The 16,592-nt window shown below is 45.4% G+C and overlaps 2 protein-coding genes across 3 annotated transcripts in view; both read left to right on the plus strand.

The window, feature by feature from the left end:
• Positions 1-544: 544 nt before the first annotated feature.
• On the plus strand, positions 545-3,400 carry LOC143114967 (syncytin-1-like). Its single transcript, XM_076276810.1, has one exon. The coding sequence runs from the start codon at positions 2,027-2,029 to the stop codon at positions 3,155-3,157; it is 1,131 nt and encodes a 376-aa protein (XP_076132925.1). The 5' UTR covers positions 545-2,026; the 3' UTR covers positions 3,158-3,400.
• Positions 3,401-4,711: 1,311 nt separating this feature from the next.
• The window catches only part of nol4lb (nucleolar protein 4-like b), an 86,531-nt gene continuing 74,650 nt past the window's right edge, over positions 4,712-16,592 (plus strand). Inside the window, exon 1 of one of the 2 annotated variants that reach the window (XM_076275791.1) lies at positions 4,712-5,530. In XM_076275791.1, coding sequence (XP_076131906.1) covers positions 5,189-5,530 — 342 coding nt within the window. In that variant the 5' untranslated portion in view covers positions 4,712-5,188. The remainder of the gene's footprint in view (positions 5,531-16,592) is intronic. The other variant, XM_076275792.1, reaches the window with a different exon arrangement.

Consider the following 16,592-nt stretch of genomic DNA (forward strand, 5'->3'; position numbering starts at 1 on the left):
GACGGATCTAACGGTAACAGGAACATTTTTGAAAATGACGACGAGAAATGCATGATGAGAATGACAAAGAAGGTCAAGGAAACATCTGAAGAGGGAAAACGGGAAAGTTTGGCCAACATCAAAGACATGCAGAACAGCGCTAGCCGAGAAGAGAAGTGGACTTGGATTGAAAATGCGGCGAAGCTCCATGACGACAACCTGTGGAGGTTTGGAACACGAACAGTGGCTCCAGAAAGTTTTCTGCCATACCTGGCGACGCAAATTCATTCACTTGGACACGTGGGAGTGGAAAAGATGAGGAACAGATTCATACAGGTCTGGTGGGCCCCAAAGTTCACAGCAACGGACAGGGACATCGTCAAGCGGTGTGCCACCTGTCGGCAAAACAACCACGACAGAAAGGTCAAGCTGCCAACATTGAAAACACCTGCTCCACCAGGGCCTTTCAGAGTTCTTCAGATAGATTACATCACTCTTCCAAAGTGCAAAGGCTATCGCGACGTTCTGATTGTTCTGTGCAAGTTCTCTAGATGGATCGATCGAGGCGTTCCCTGCACGATCCGGAACTGCACTACACACTGCCAAAGTCCTTGTGAAAGACATCATTCCCCGATACGGTTTGCCAGAACAGATCTGCTCAGACAACGGAACACACTTCACTGGAGCAGTCTGCGCCGAGGTGGCCCGCATGCTGAATGTGCAATGGTCCCTGAACTGCCCTTACCACCCAGAATCCTCTGGGCAGGTGGAGAGAGCCAACCGGACGTTGAAGGAACGACTGGCCAAGAAACATCAAGAAGGCATTCCTTGGGTGGACGCCTTACCAACAGCCCTGTGTAGCATGCGTGCTACAAGCAACAGAGACACAGGACTCAGCCCATTTGAGATCGTGACTGGCAGGCCTTTCTCTGCACCAGGCACGATTGATCTGAGGAAAGCCGACATCCACCTGACATCAGATGCAATGCTGAACTACTGTGTGCAATTGACAGAAGCGGTCCAGACAGCGGCTAATCAAGTGAAAGAGGCGTGGGGAGACCCTCCGGAAGGTGGGCACTCTCTAGTGCCAGGTCAGTGGGTGATGGTTCACAAGCCCCAAAGGTTAGCGCTAGGGGCAAAGTACGATGGGCCATATCAGATTTTGTTGATAACACAGTTGGCAGTGAAGGTCCAGGGTGAGAGAAAAGTGGATACATGCGAGCCATTGCAAACTAATAGAACCGCCTGAAACATGACGCACTTGGGGAGGGTACGAATTCTATCTGAGTTTTCGCCAATCTTCTTTTAGGGGTGAGGTGTGAACTAGAGGGGGGAAGATTCACGGGAGACTTTCATTATGATAGGGAATTTATGACGTCAGGAGAAATGAAAGGTTAGGGATCCGAGGGTAGAATCTTTCCTTTGAGAATCCGAACATGCTCAGAGTGTTGTGGTAGTGGACTCTTCTTGACACAAACTCATGTTATGAAAAGTTATAGACTTAGATAAGTCTTATAATTGATTTTGATGATTAAATATGTGTGATTACTGATATATGAAATGTTTAATCTGAGGATACAATTACAATTGCCGATTTTTGAGAATGATTACAGTTAAGCTAGATCAAGAGGGGGGAGTAATCCTGTAGTCCTGGTTCTAGAGGTTGGTTTCTGGGGACACCCGTAAGGGAGCTGAACACGCAGCAACGGGTTAACCGGGGACTCACTGGGGGACCAGGGTTGGGAGGTTGCTACACCCCTATAATAGATGATTATATATACTATTGTTTTCATGACTATCCTTCAACTGATACTGCTCTTTCTTTTCACTCCACATGTGCCTATGAGGTTGCCGGGAGCCACAGACAACATCTGGGACAGAGACTTTGCCTCTGAACTGAACTGTTGCCTGCCGGTCTCCTGCACTTCTCCCCAAAAAGACTCTGTTTCCCGAAGGAATCCTCAACTCCATCATTCTCTAACAGCGATCAGCTCACTGAATTCTGTGTTGTGTAACTGTTCTTGTGTGTCTCCTTTATCATCTGAAAATGTCACCGAAAATGTTGTTTTGTTGTGCTGTTATCCTGTGTCACCTGGTTATTGTTACTGATACTCTGTATGACAGCCATCATGATGTGCACAAGGACAACACTTTCCTGAAGACGGCTCATGGGTTGGCCCAGGCCAAGCGTAAGCATTCGTGTTGGGTATGCGGGTTAATGCAATCTGCCTCTGAAGTGTATCCTTACATAGCCATCCCCTTTACCATCCCAGAGTATGTAGCAGCCTTTAACAGTACTACAAATGGTTCCCCTGATGACATCTTTCCAAATCCTCCATGGGTCGGAGGGCCCCCTACTAAGCTTAAATTGAGTTATGCCCCACGTGGTGTGATCTGTTGGGTGGCCGACAAGAGTGGACGGTCGGTGGTAGGTCAGAGCATCTGCCCATATGTTGTGTGTGGACAGTATGCATATTCCTATCTTCCCCCTAATTGGCAAGGCTCCTGTTATTTAGCTTATGTTGTTCCAGCTGTGAGGATTGTGGAGAGGGAACATTTGGTGGGTGAGTCAACATCTATACACCCTAGGACTAAGCGTGACGCTTTTGGGGGTCACAGTATTGTCGCAACCCCGACACAGAGATTCTTTGCCGCTTTAATTCCAATTTATGGCCTAACTGTGGCGCTTGATGAGATTAGAGATCTGGTACACATTGTTGATGTAGTAGCTAATGACACTGCACGCGCTCTTTCAGACATTGAACGGGAACTGTATGCAGTAAGACAGGTTGCCCTTCAGAATAGGCTCTGCCTGGACGTGGTTTTGGCCAGTAAGGGAGGTGCTTGTGCTCTGATTGGACAGGAATGCTGTACTTATGTGCCTGACTCGACCGTTAATGTCTCCAATTACATCAAAGATATTTACGCCAACGTGCAGCAGCTTAAGCGGGATAATGGTAGCTGGTCCCTGGGAGGTTGGTTGAGTAGCTGGGGTGGCTCCCTGTTTGCTCAGATTGTCCAGTTAATTTTGCCCCTGCTCATTCCCATCTTTGTCATCTACTTAGCTATCCAAGTGGTGTTGTGTATCATCAAGCGTGCCACCACTACCACTCCAAGATTGGCCCCTGTTAGAGTACCTCCTGCCCAGCCTCGGGATGAACCGGGGATGTGGGTTTGATTCCTTTCCTTTTTAATTTCTTTTTATGTGTAAGACAATCCTCCGGAACAAAATCAGTTATTATGTTTTCTTTTAAGACACCGGCACTTTTTCCTTTTTCAAAGTGCTAGAGAAGTAATCTTGTCTTGGTTTGTCCTCTGTTCTTTAGACCACATCAGACTCCTTTTATTTGTTTTGTATGATCTATAAAAATCTGTGTTTTTTAATTGATCAAGAGGGGGGACTGTAGAAATCTGGGGTATTTCTGTATGTATTCTGATGTGTTCATCTGTGTTACTTTTGTGTTACTGTGTGTAGTATACAACAGGGAGAGGTTCATATTATTGTACATAACTGTGCCTTAGGCCTGTGTACCAGCAGGAAGGTCATACAGGCCGATGTTTAGGAACATCTGAGGAACATCAGTGATAACATGGGCCGAGGGAGACAGCATGTCTGCCTATTCGGGCTAGTATCTCCATCTGGCCAGGGCCGGGTTTTGTACAGTGGTTGGTACCTTCCACGTTGGCATGATTTACGTTGATATGATTTTAGTATAACAGGCTTTGTCTCAGGTTTGGACTTCGAGACGGATCGAGGAAGCGACTCGGGGAGCATCTTATGCCAAGACGCTCAGCAGCAGCCCGCTTCTACTAACTACCACACCTGTTAGACTCTGTGCAGTTTTACTGTTTGAGACTTAGCCTGTGCTCGGTTAGTGAGTGATGTACCATCTACAATAAATTCTTTTGATCACCGATCCTGATCCAGCCGTCAAGCTTTATTGACCATCTTCAATACAGACATCAAAACTAAAACACAACGCAAAACGATCGTGAATCCAACAGGACAGAGAGAGCCTCAACGAGCTGCACTAGCAAAGACAAAAGATGTCACTTCCCAAAAAAACACGCACGCGAATGAAGCCAGGATTATTTTGAATGGCTATTCGCTTCGTAATTCATGTTCATCATTTTCTAACAAAACACAAAATGTTTTATTTGCCTTTTCGGATACGGGTGTCGATTAAATTTCGTTTTATACTATGAACTCTTTTTTTTTTATATGTCAGTGGCGCTCAAGTTCAAATTGAACGATTTTTTTTAGAAATAGGAACGTGTCTCACAGTGAAAGGTGTTCTTCGCCTCCTGGGACAGCCACGTTGCTTCGTTTTCATTTTAGGCTGCTGCTGAGTGATAGCGTACAGGCTACTTCCTGTATCGTGCGCACCCAGTCCCAGCAACGCAGGGTGCGCTTTAGGGGTGGAACAGACCACAAACCGTCCCCAAATCACGTTGCTCCGTATCCTTGTTTGAGTCATACCCAAAATGTATTCGAGAACTGGTCAGGGTAGCTTCATGCCCTTTACAGAGAGAGAATAAGCGATTCGGGGCAGTCAGCGTATCCGTCCGATTCTAACAGGTGGTGTACTAGTGGACTAGGCTATCAGGTGGTGGAGTTGAAAGAGAGGGGGTGTAGCCTATACGCAGGTTATTCAGCACAGTTCATGGTGCTTTATTAGCTGGCGTTTGCACCACGCTCAACAGCCCGACGAATATACATATTTCATTCTAGTCAATTGTACGACACATTTATCCGTTGTTAGTGGTTTGATATCCGTGATTTGATAGCCTATCCGTGATTTGGTATCCGTTATTTTTATTTACCAAAGCGTAGCCATTACCTTCATATTTCCAAAAAAGACAAAAAAACGACCTAATTAGCCAGAGGACCAACAAGACACAGGTGGGAGATACCCGTTTCGTAGGACAGCCCCTTCTCTCAGTTCCTCAGTGGAGGGTAGGCTCGTGGGTCTGACATTTGTTTGTCATCCTTTGGGACAGGAGACCAAACGATTCCGCAAACAGGTGTGCGTGCTCACAAATCTTCATAGATTGGGAACCATTTCTTTTTTGTTCAAATAAGGATGACTAGTAGCTTGATATATTCTCAGAGAATACTTTAGTTCATTACAGAAAGCAGAGAGTGGTTTACACAGAAATATATAGCTCTTTCAGTTTGGAGGGCTGGGGTTTTCGTACGGAAAAAGCGATGTCAACCAAAAGAACGAGCGTGGTGTCAACGAAACGTAGCCAGAGCCCCGTTGTGTGGGAAGGAGAGATGTTCGGTGAATTTCAGGACTGGTGTCTCCGGACTTATGGTGACTCGGGTAAAACAAAAACAGTCACCCGACGAAAATACAACAAAATTCTCCAGACCCTCATGCAAGGCGACGACTCCGACGGCGTCTACCTCGAGAGCAACCATATCAACGCCAAATTTAAATTCTGGGTGAAATCCAAGGGGTTTCAGGTCGGGAGCGCTGAGGACGAAAATGCGAACGAGGGCTCTGGCAGACCTGTCCTGTACGTCCCCATCAAGGCAACGGTTAGTGTAAGTGTCTTTTCTTTTGACACAATAGCATACATACATACAAGGCGACGGGCAGCCTGTCTTATTTGCTTATATGCAAATTCAGAGGGGGTTTTCTCCCCGCGGGGCCACCATGCAACTGGTAAATTGCCAGCAACTTTCGGTTCTCAATTTTATCCCTATGTGTCACACACACTTGATATTACTACTCATTGAAAGTGTCCTGTAGTTGCTCATGCCCCGTCATTCCCACCGTGGGCACGACCGGTGCCACCCCAAATAATGAAAGTCATATGGCATATGCCTGTTCCCTTGTGTTGCATACTAAAACAAATGTAAGCTTGTCTTGTAAATACACGATTAATTTAACACATCACTTGTTAGTGTTTAATCATCAGTTGAATTATGTGCGTGCCGTGAGCCTGCGTGTCTGCCCAGTGCCAATGAGATGGAGAGGTGTGTCATGTTCGAAGCATCACGGACGACAGAGAGTGCTTTTTGACGCCTTTTACGCGCGCGATCGTAGGCTACGTAGCCATTCCAGATTTAATATGTTGAGCTATTTATTTTGGCAAATAACAATGGACCTTTATGGAATAGTTATTTCGCGTAATAGATGTACATATTTAGTAAGTAGGCTGTAACATTTTCCAGAAGTGTCCTGCTGTGCCGTGTGGTAACTGCCAAGCGCCAGCCTAACCCCATGTTCCAAAGCGGAGGTTTGTCTCTGACGGGTCGGTCACAGAGAGGTCGTGATCTGGCCATTAGCTGTTGCTGTTTTATCGTCCAACTCCGCCATCAAACTATTTGAGATTTCTCTTAAACATGTAACAACGTGTAATTTTGGTATACAGTAGAGATACTTAGGCCATGGCCAATAAATAACATGTCTGATTACTAAATTATAATCATGTTTTGTTTTAGTATTCAAGCTAGTTACAGAAAAATTTACTTTATCCAAATGAAAACCAAGACCCTTAAGTGTAAGGCATGCAAATAAGTATGAGCAAGGATCCTTTGTGTCTGGGGTCCATAGAGCTTACCAATCCATTTGCTTCTACCTGAGATGCCACCCCCTGTCCAGGAGCACTTCCCCATATAAGCTCCATAGCAAATGGAGACTATGAAATGCTTTGCCCATGTCAGCCAAATGTCTTTTGTGTGACATAGTCAGCGTTATTGTGCCGTGTTGCCTAATGGTCAGACCAGAATACTAGTGTAAAGGTTGCAGTTACTTCAGTGTTGTGGAGTAGGGAGTAGGATAAAAAAGGAAGATGGAGATTTTTCTCACTTTATGCTTATTCTTTCACAAAATGTTTTCTAAAAATCTCTTAATTTTCCCATCCCTATTTTAGCTTTCCTATCCACTCACAGCATTATTGATTTTAATTAAGCTTTTTTAATAGTGAATGGGTCTTTCTGTCCCTCTCTCTCTCTCTCTCTCTCTCTCTCTCTCTCTCTCTCTCTCTCACACACACACACACACACACACACACACACACACACACACACACACAGCTAACTGGTTGAGTCTGGTTGTGTTTGAAACTGTTCACCAAACACACAGTGTGTGTTAATGGGGGTTTGGTAGTGTAATGTGTTGGTGATGTGTTGATTATTAATGTGGTTTCTCCTTATTTGTTGATTTAAGAATAATTAGGCTAGTTGTAGTTGGTTCTAGTTTACATTTACATGTATATTTGTTTCTTTAGCAGACACTATTACCCAGAGTTATTTACTAAATGAGGATTAACATTGAAGATACATTGCAAAGAAGACCTAGGTAACACTAAATACTACCTTACAAACACCATGAGACTACCAGAGGATGAGAGTGCAAAAGTTAGAGTACTTGTCAAAGTGCAGTTGAATGAGATAGTGATGGAGAGAGAAGGAAGTAGAAGGGAAGACAGGAAGTGTATGGTAAGTGTGTTGGATTGTTAGATGTGTTAGGAGAAGAGGTACTCAGAAGAGTTGGCTATACAAGAGCTTCTTGAAGTTGTGTTGGATATGCTTGTGTTGATATATCTTTGGATATATCCGCACAAGTACATATCCAAAGATAATATTTGATATGGTTTTGTTGTGGAAATGAAATGTCCATCCATATACTGTGTCCATCCATGTATGGAGTGTTAATGGAGAGACTATTGTAGTCGATGAATGAGGCCATTTATGGTCCAACCACAGGGGCGTAGCCAGGATTATTTTATAGGGGGGGCCAGCTTGGTCCAGACTTTTTATTGGGGTGGCACTTGGGAATCAAAACTACCATTTGAAAACTACTCAAAAAGTTTTGAAGATTAGTATAGCCTATTTTAATAATGGCAATAAATTGTGTAAAGCCAACACTGATACACAGGTCAGTTTGTTGTCCACTCCAAATCGTTTTCCATAAATAGGCCAATGCTATAAAAAAAGTACATTATGATAATGCACCTTACTTAATCAGTCTTATTCAAATGATGTTAAAGAACAATAATAAATACTACAAATATTGTATGCAGATATTTAATCTTATACTGATGGCCAAACTATATTTCTTTCTGATATCCACTCCAAGTACTTGACTTTAAGTAACATAGCTCTGAATTAAGAAATTAACCCATAGAACCCTAGACTGTTTTAAGGGCCTTTTCACTACCTTTAGTCAGAAGCATTTATCCTGGTCAATGTAAGTGCCATACACACATGCTATACATTGGGTTTTTTTCCCAGCAGAGTCTAGGCTACCCAGATCTGCCACAATTGCATGTATTAATACTTGCATTGATTTAATTTAGATTTTTAAATAATATATTTTAACATGTATCTCACCACTGCAAGCTGTCAGCTGGCACATGTGTGTGTAGAGCAAACTGTCCTGAATCTGGCAATATCATTGCCATGGTGGAGGGATTCTCTGGGGCTGAGCAAATGTGAAAAATATGTGGTGTGTGCCTTACGAAAAAAAAAAGCCCTATGAGCCCTACTCTATTTTTGGCCATTCTCACTACCTTAGTTATAAGCATTTATCCTGGTCATTGTCAGTTCCATATACATATGCTATATTTTTTCAGAACAGTCTAGGCTACCCAGATCTGCCACCAATTCATATTAATACTTGCATTGATTTAATTTAGATTTTTAAATAATAGGCTACAAAGACAAAAATTGTATTATACCATTCTTATTTTGAAATGTATCTCTGTCAGCTGGACATGACTTTCATGTATGTGTAGGGCAGACTGTCCTGAATCTGGCAATATAAGAACCATGGTGGAGGGGGGCTTTGGGGCTGAGCAATTTACAGACATGTGGTGTGCGCCTTACAGAAATAAATGCCATTTTTTTATTTAGTAATGAAAAATGCCCTTTCTGCGCTCCATATCTGTGACACGAACTGATGTGACCTGACTGAACCCGAGTTTGCATGTTCTGTGTGTACACTCATGATGATTCTAAAACAACTTTACTGCATTGTCACGAACAAAGTGAAGGCAAAAAGGTGTTTCTTTGTCGAATAAATTGGGATGCAATGTGACTCTCGAATTGGATGCCATGCAGGAATTTGCTGGGATCTCAAAACCGCATTATGAACTTTGCCATAGAGAAACACATGATAGCGTTGGATTATGTAGGCTACATGCCTTGCCACCACAACACACAAAAACGTGGGGTAAGTCGAGCTATATGAAGTTTATTTTGATGTCATTTCGTCTGTTTTATAACCCATAAGGATGTACTTGGTATCAAATGATAGCTCTGTATCTCCTCTTTCATCTGACATGCGTGGTATATCTATCCGATCACGGGTCCGTGAGTAGCCTAATTCAAACGAGAGTTGGTTTTTGTACATGATGTTATTTTGCAGTCACGTTGTCTGTTTTTATAGCCCAGAAGCATCAATATACTTGGTACCAATAGATAGCCCTGTGTCTCCTCTTTCTTCTGATATGCCGTGGCTTCTGGTGGCCGTGGCCCCCCCTGGCCACCACGTAGCTCCGCCCCTGTCCAACCACCAGACTGTCCCATGCTAGAACCGTGTATTTGTGTGTGTGTAATGAGAGAGAGACACAAAGAGACAGAGAGAATGTGTGTGTGACTGTCTGTGTCTGTAACACTCACTTCTTTTTATGTTAACATTATTCATGAGTCATTGGGTCTTACATTTTGTCTACCAATTTTTTTGTACTATTCATTCCCCTGTTGGGTGAGACCAGACATTTTCAGATTATTACTTGTTATCTCCTCTGAAGTGCAGACAGGTGTCTTTAGGGAGTAGCAGTCTCTCAGGAAATACAAGAGCCAAACACAGCTACACACAACAGTGGAGATAGCAATATCTCTTCAAGACATATGTTAAATGTTTTTGCCATTATTTAAAGAATAGTGTGCTTCCAAAGTCTATGAACACTTTATCCAAGTCAGAATTATTGCACAGAACATTCCACTTAAAAAAGAGAGGCAGAGCAGCACTCCAAGGAGGGCAGAGTGAGTCGTCATCTGGCGTGACCTTTAGAGACCTTTAGCGGGGGAAAATAACAGTGCAATGATGGTGGTGCTGGATATGGATGATAAAGAACCAGCGGAGAACAGAGAGTTGATGGGGTGGGAAGAGTGCAAAAAACAACACATCTGAGTGCATGGAGATAAATAGGAAGTATTTGCTACAGAGGGATTGTGAGAAAGGAGGGAGAAAGACAGGGAAGGAGGGAGGGGACAGCATAGTGTAGTGAATGGGACGGCAAGACAGATGGAGAGAGAGAGAGAGAAAAAGAGGCAAAAGGAATCATTGGGACGCTAAAGAGGAAGCTATGGTGGAAGAAAGACAGTTGTGATAAAGAAATGTGTAGAGAGAGAGAGAGAGAGAAAGAGAGATTGGAGGGGGAGAGAGGGGGGGTAGAGATGGAGAGAGAGAAAGAGAGAGGGATAGAAGGGGTCGAGTTGATGCAGCAGGCAGTGTGCAGGGGGGAGGGGGGGGGGGGGCGGATTTCACCATGAGCGGGGGACATGCAGGAGGAAGCAGACGGCCAATTCAGCCATCACATGCAGTTGACACCAGCGTCTCAGCGGACACTATTAATAGCCCCTCAACGTTCGCCTCTTTCCTTCTCTGGACGGGGTGCTCAGAGACAGGCAGGCAGGCACGCACACAGTCTGAATTGCCACTGTGTGTATGTGTGTGTGTGTGTGTGCGTGTGTCTGCTTGCGCATATGTGTGTGGATGTGTATATGCATTTGTTTGTGCTAATGTGTGTCTGTCTATATGTGTATTTTTTTTGTGTGTGTGTGTGTAGGTGGAAGAGCAAAGTTAACAACTCTCCCAACAACTGTTGCTTCCTCCCTCCTCATTCAGAGCTTCATATGGAGGCTGCCAGTCTGGCGGGCCCACAGTCCACCTGTCTGCTGCAGCCAGACAGCATGACAGGCATAGCCAAAAGAGCCAGCCAACAGACAGAGAGATGGGGAGAGCTGGGGAAAGCATAGTGAGTCAGGGAACAAAAGGACAAGAAAGAGAGAAAAGAGAGGGAAATAAGGAAGAGACAAAGAGAAAGAAACAAAGAAAAAAAGAAATTTGCCAAGAGGAAAAGCTGGGTCATTTTGTTAGCTATTTTTTTAATCCATTTCCTTGAGCATTGGCTGCAGGCAGTGTCGGCACCAGACGCCCGTCAGAAACGCTCGCCCACGGAGCACACAGCGGGAGGGGGGCTTCCACTCTGCTCCCTCCCTCTCCGGGCCGACGACGCTCGCGCTTGCGCCCCCCATCTCAGCTGGCGGCGCTTGTCCCGGCCCGTCCCGGCCGCCCTGCAGGTCACATGAGCGTCTGCCGTACTGCTGTGCCTGGGCCCCTGCGTCTTGTTCCTGTCACATGAGCATCAATCACCAGTGACATCAGTACCGACCCCCCCCCCCCTCCACCCCCTGCATGAGCCTGCACAGGGGAAGGACAATTAGCATGAGAACAGGCCAGGGAGCAGTTAGGTGTCGGCAAGTGCTTGTGTTTATGAACATGAGATTGTGTGTGTGTGTGTGTGTGTGTGTGTGTGTGTGTGTGTGTGTGTGTGTGTGTGTGTGTGTGTGTGTGTGTGTGTGTGTGTGTGTGTGTGTGTGTGTGTGTGTGTGTGTGTGTGTGTGTGTGTGTGTGTGTGTGTGTGTGTGTGTGTGTGTGTGTGTGTGTGTGTGTGTGTGTGTGTGTGTGTGTGTGTGTGTGTGTGTGTGTGTGTGTGTGTGTGTGTGTGTGTGTGTGTGTGTGTGTCCGGGTATCTTCTGGCTTTGGTTTGGTTGGCAGTGATGTATCGGCGGTTTAGGATGTAATGTGGGCCTGCAGGGGTAACTTAATTGACGACCCCCCCCCCCCCTTCACCCAGCCACTGCCCCTATCAGCTCTGGGATCTCTGTAATCTCAAAGGCTGCCCCCCTCCAGCTGAAATAAATATGCTAAATTGACGTGAATTGGCAGGACCCTCATAGGGCTGCCCCCAACCCCCTGCTCCCAGCCTACACACTTCTGCTCAGCTGCTGAGAGGGCGGCTGGCCCGGGGTGAGCCAGGGGACACCAGCTCTTCTCCAAGATGGAGGGCTGGTGTAATGGTGGTCAAGTGTGTTTGTATGTGTCTGTGTGCGTGTCTCTCTCTCTTCAGGTGGGTATAGGTGTGCTTAGATGAGAATGTAAGTTCAATGGTTTGGTATTTTCCTGTGCATTTTGTTTGCATGTGTATCTCTCTACTCTGCTTTCATACCTGTTGACATCTGTGTGTAAAGATTGTGTGTATCTATGTTTGTGTGCCTTTAACGCTTGTTGTTGACAGTTGGGTTTTGTGTTTCTGTGTTTGTTTGCATGTGTTTTATGTTCTTGCATGTATCTGTAGACACTAACGTTGATTAGTCAGGTGATCTGAGTTATACTCCAGGTGCAGCGCTGACTGCAGCTGGTTGGGGTGAACAGATATTCCCTCCTCTCTCCCCTTTCCTGTACTCTCGCCTCTCCTCTCCTCCCCTCTTCCCTCCTCTCTCTCCTCTCCTCTCCTCTCCTCTCCTCCCCTCTTCCCTCCTCTCTCTCCTGTCCTCTCCTCTTCTCTCTTCTCCCTTGTACTCAGGCCCTATTGACACCCAACCTGCCGGCCACCCCCACACCTCCCCGTCCCCCTCACACTCCCTCTGTTCCTCTCAGTGGCTCGGAGTACAGAGTGATTATGAGCGCGGGACAGCTTGTCATTGTCCCTGGTATTCTAGACTTGTGTGTGTGTGTGTGTGTGTGTGTGTGTGTGTGTGCATGTCCGTGTGTGTGTGTGTGTGTTTGTAGCCTCCCTCCAACCCCTGTGGTCTCCTCTAGCTCTGGCCTTGTCACAGACACCTCACTCTGCCTCCCCCTCAAAAACACACACACACACACACACACACATGCGCGCACACACACGCGCGCACACACATATGCACACACACACACACACATGCGCGCACACACACACACAGTCGCACCCCACACCCCTACCCCTCTGGTGCTGGCTTTGTGGCATTGCCTGGAGAGTTTCAAATGTCACAGAGCAGGATGCAGGCGTTGAGTTCAACCCCAACACAGTCAAACACGTACACGTGTACACACACACACACACTCACACACATATGCACACACAGTTAGTGATGGGCAAGCTACTATCTTAAAAGTAGCTTAAATAAAGCTTAAAGGAGAAATCCGTAGAGGAGAAGGTGAATGCTGAAGAGACTGGAGGGAGGGGGGGGGGGGGGATGGGCGGGGGGCGGTGATGGTGGCAGCTATAGTGCTGAATGAGGGTCCACCTCCCTGTGTCTGTGTTTGTGTTATTGTGCCTTTGTGTGGACAGGGGGATGCACTTATTACATTCAGAGTCAAAAAAAATTCAAATGTTGTCTAATATGCAGCATGTAATATAGGACTTGTTTATTCTCATTGTCCTGCAGCAGCCTGAAATCAATTGTTTTTCTGCAGAAAAGATCTAAGTTGAGTAAAGGCAATAATGTGTATGGAAGACCGGGCCATATTAACACATCATGTTGGCAGTCAGAGGGATAGGCCCTACTCCAGAAACACACAGACATACCCAATGCCATCCCCTAACACACCACCCCTGACCCCATTTTTGTGTGTGTGCGCGTGTGTATGTGTGCAGACCGGTGTGGTATCTGCTTTCTGTGAGGTTGTAAATCCTTCGCTGGCAGTAATTGTGTTACTGGGAGTCCTGTGCCAGTGTGACTGTGAGGGGAAAACAGAGGGAGGCACTGGGAGACAAGAGGAGGGTGGAAGAAAGGATAGAAGGACAGCAGAGAGAGAGGGAGGACATGAGTGAGAGGAGAAGAACAAAGGAGAGATGCAGAAAAGAAAGGTGGAAGAAGAGCAGAGATAAAAGAAAGGAGGTTTGGATAGGGTAATGTGGTGGTGTGAAATAACACATGATTGTAACATGAAGGGATTCTTTTAGTAATTATATTGGTTTATCTTTGTCTCTATAATAGTCGTTTCACCAAAACAATATTGATAGTGTTTTAGTATGGTGTTCAACAGTACCATCAGTACTGTCCCCAAAGTGGTTATATTTTCATCGATGATTTTGGTTGAAGGCCATGGGGATGAGGATTACCTTTGACACAGGTATGCCTCCTGAGTTTAAACCATTACTGCAAATCCAGACTTGCACTCGCACACAAGCACAGCCTCACTTCACCTCCACTCCAAACACACACACACACACACACCCTCCAGCACACTCCCATGTCACTGAATCCACTTCATTTGGAGGAGCGTCCGTGAAGAAAAGGGACAGTGTGCCCCTAGGACATTCAGCTGTTTCAACAACCAATTTGACCCACACATGACTACATATGAGTGCACGTGTGTACGTGTGTAGGGCCAATAAGCTAGTTAAGAGTGTGTGTGTGTGTGTGTGTTTGAAGTAATGGTTTTGTGTGTGTGTTTGAAGTGATGGTTGGGTGTGTGTGTCTGTTTGCAGTGATGGTTGTGTGTGTATGTGTTTGCAGTGATGGTTTTGTGTGGATGTGTTTGCCGTGTGTGTGTGTGTGTGTTTGCAGTGATGGTTTTGTGTGTGTATTTGGGGGGCAGGACAGTCACAGACTTACATTGAAGATTTACATTCAAGATCCATTTCCCTTTGCTGAATAAGGTGGCTGATTTGCTCAGAGAGCAAGAATTGGTCACCATTTTATCATGCATCTCTCTCTGTGTGTGTGGTGTGTGTTTGTGTATGTGTGTGTGGTATTTCTATATGTGTATGTGCTTGCCTTGAGTGGGCTTGCCTTGAGTGGGCTTGTAGGAGTGTGTGTGTGTGTGTGTGTGTGTGTGTGTGTGTGTGTGTGTGTGTGTGTGTGTGTGTGTGTGTGTGTGTGTGTGTGTGTGTGTGTGTGTGTGTGTGTGTGTGTGTGTGTGTGTGTGTGTGTGTGTGTGTGTGTGTGTGTGTGTGTGTGTGTGTGTGTGTGTGTGTGTGTGTGTGTGTGTGTGTGTGTGTGTGTGTGTGTGTGTGTGTGTGTGTGTGTGTGTGTGTGTGTGTGTGTGTGCGCGCGCGCGCGCGCGCATTATCTTCAGTCATGTATGTGTTGGGAGATGGCACAGGTTGTTTGGATGGGTCGCATCTGGGAGAGCCTTGGACTTGAAGTGTTTGGTGTCTGTGGGAGTGCACTGGGTAATTGGATAACAAGACATTTTTGTGCACTCAGTCTGTAAATCGAGCCGTGTCTGTGTGTCTGTGTGTTTTGTTTCTTTAAACTCGACATGTTCAGGGTCACTCGCTTAAAGATGCTCTCTATCTTTTTCATTCCTGTTGAACCTTCATAAGATGAGGCCTTGTGTGTGTGCAAACCCCATTCCAGTTGCTGGTAGTTATTAGGTTACCAGGACACTCTCTATGAAAGAAGAAACATCCAGTGCTCAAACAGTCTACTGTCCCAGGTGGCACCTCTACTGGCTTTTAACTGGTGCTATGTTATTAACTTGGAAGCATTTTTATTTTTACCCATTTGTGAGGACTAGCCTAGATAAGTCATCCTCAGCTTCCCTGGAAATGGCATTCTGTAGAAACCCTGTGTGGACGCACACTGAATGCTTGAGTTTCTACAAGGGTTGATCTCGACCAGGGAAATTCCTCATTTCAAATTGGTTGGTTGAGTAGGTGGATGTGTCAAGCTTGGTGAAGATTCCCTATACGTGCTGTACTATCCCTGTACTCACTCATGTCTATGAGTGTGTGCTGGACTAATTGTAAAGGTTCTCTATGGCAATGGCATGCGATGGCTATAAAGGTGATGATACATGCGGCGATGTTTTGAGCAATGTTGCCAGGCAATCACTGCACCTGTTCTTAACATTCTGATTGGATGATCTTGAGAAGTTGCCTGCTGATTAATTAAAGTCTTCAGATAGCAAACAATGTTGCCCAATATTAATGGTTAAGTGCCCAAATAAAAATGCTCAGGAACATTGCCCAGCAACATTGCCTGCCCTGCAAGTTGCCCTGTGTATTGGGGCTGTTCTTAGGCTGTGCAAGTGTTTAACACCCTGCTGGGGCTGTGACAAAGAGGAGCTCAACCACTTAGCAGCCGCATACACACATCACCCCAGAGGAGCCTAGAGTAAAGCAAATGGGCACCTGACAGCTCCCATCGTTAGTGATGGCCACCAGAAAAAAGAGCACGAAAGACCAATTGAAAAGAGGAGAAAGAGATGGTGCTAAAATCCAATGCCAATGACTCCTGGTCCACCACCAGGTTGCAGCAATGAATGAAATAAAGAGAGAGATAGATGGTATATAGTTTTTCTTTTACAGAATTGTGCTGTTTTTAATGGTAACATCTCGGATGCCAGTACAGAGGTGATCATCCTCGAGCCAGGTCGATGCTAACTCAACAATTTTGTTAATGGTAATTGCCCCTAACCACCCATTGACCTGTCAGTGTTTGTTGAGTGTGGACAGAGGGCATAATGGTCCGTTTATTGCAATTTTCTGTCTTCTCTCTTTTGTTGTAAATTTCTCGAGCTGGATGTGTAAAATATGTTTTGAGAATTCACACACATACACACACATACACACACACACACACACACAAATACATACAA

This window comes from Alosa pseudoharengus, unplaced genomic scaffold (assembly GCF_046254945.1).
Source record: "Alosa pseudoharengus isolate Yale_2024_CS ecotype anadromous, Long Island Sound unplaced genomic scaffold, YU_APseudo_1.1 YU_APseudo_1.1_scf_9, whole genome shotgun sequence".
Lineage (NCBI taxonomy): Eukaryota > Metazoa > Chordata > Actinopteri > Clupeiformes > Clupeidae > Alosa > Alosa pseudoharengus.

Excerpts from the sequence above, each read along its gene's own strand:
- LOC143114967 (XM_076276810.1), top strand. The coding sequence starts at position 2,027 with ATGTCACCGAAAATGTTGTTTTGTTGTGCTGTTATCCTGTGTCACCTG.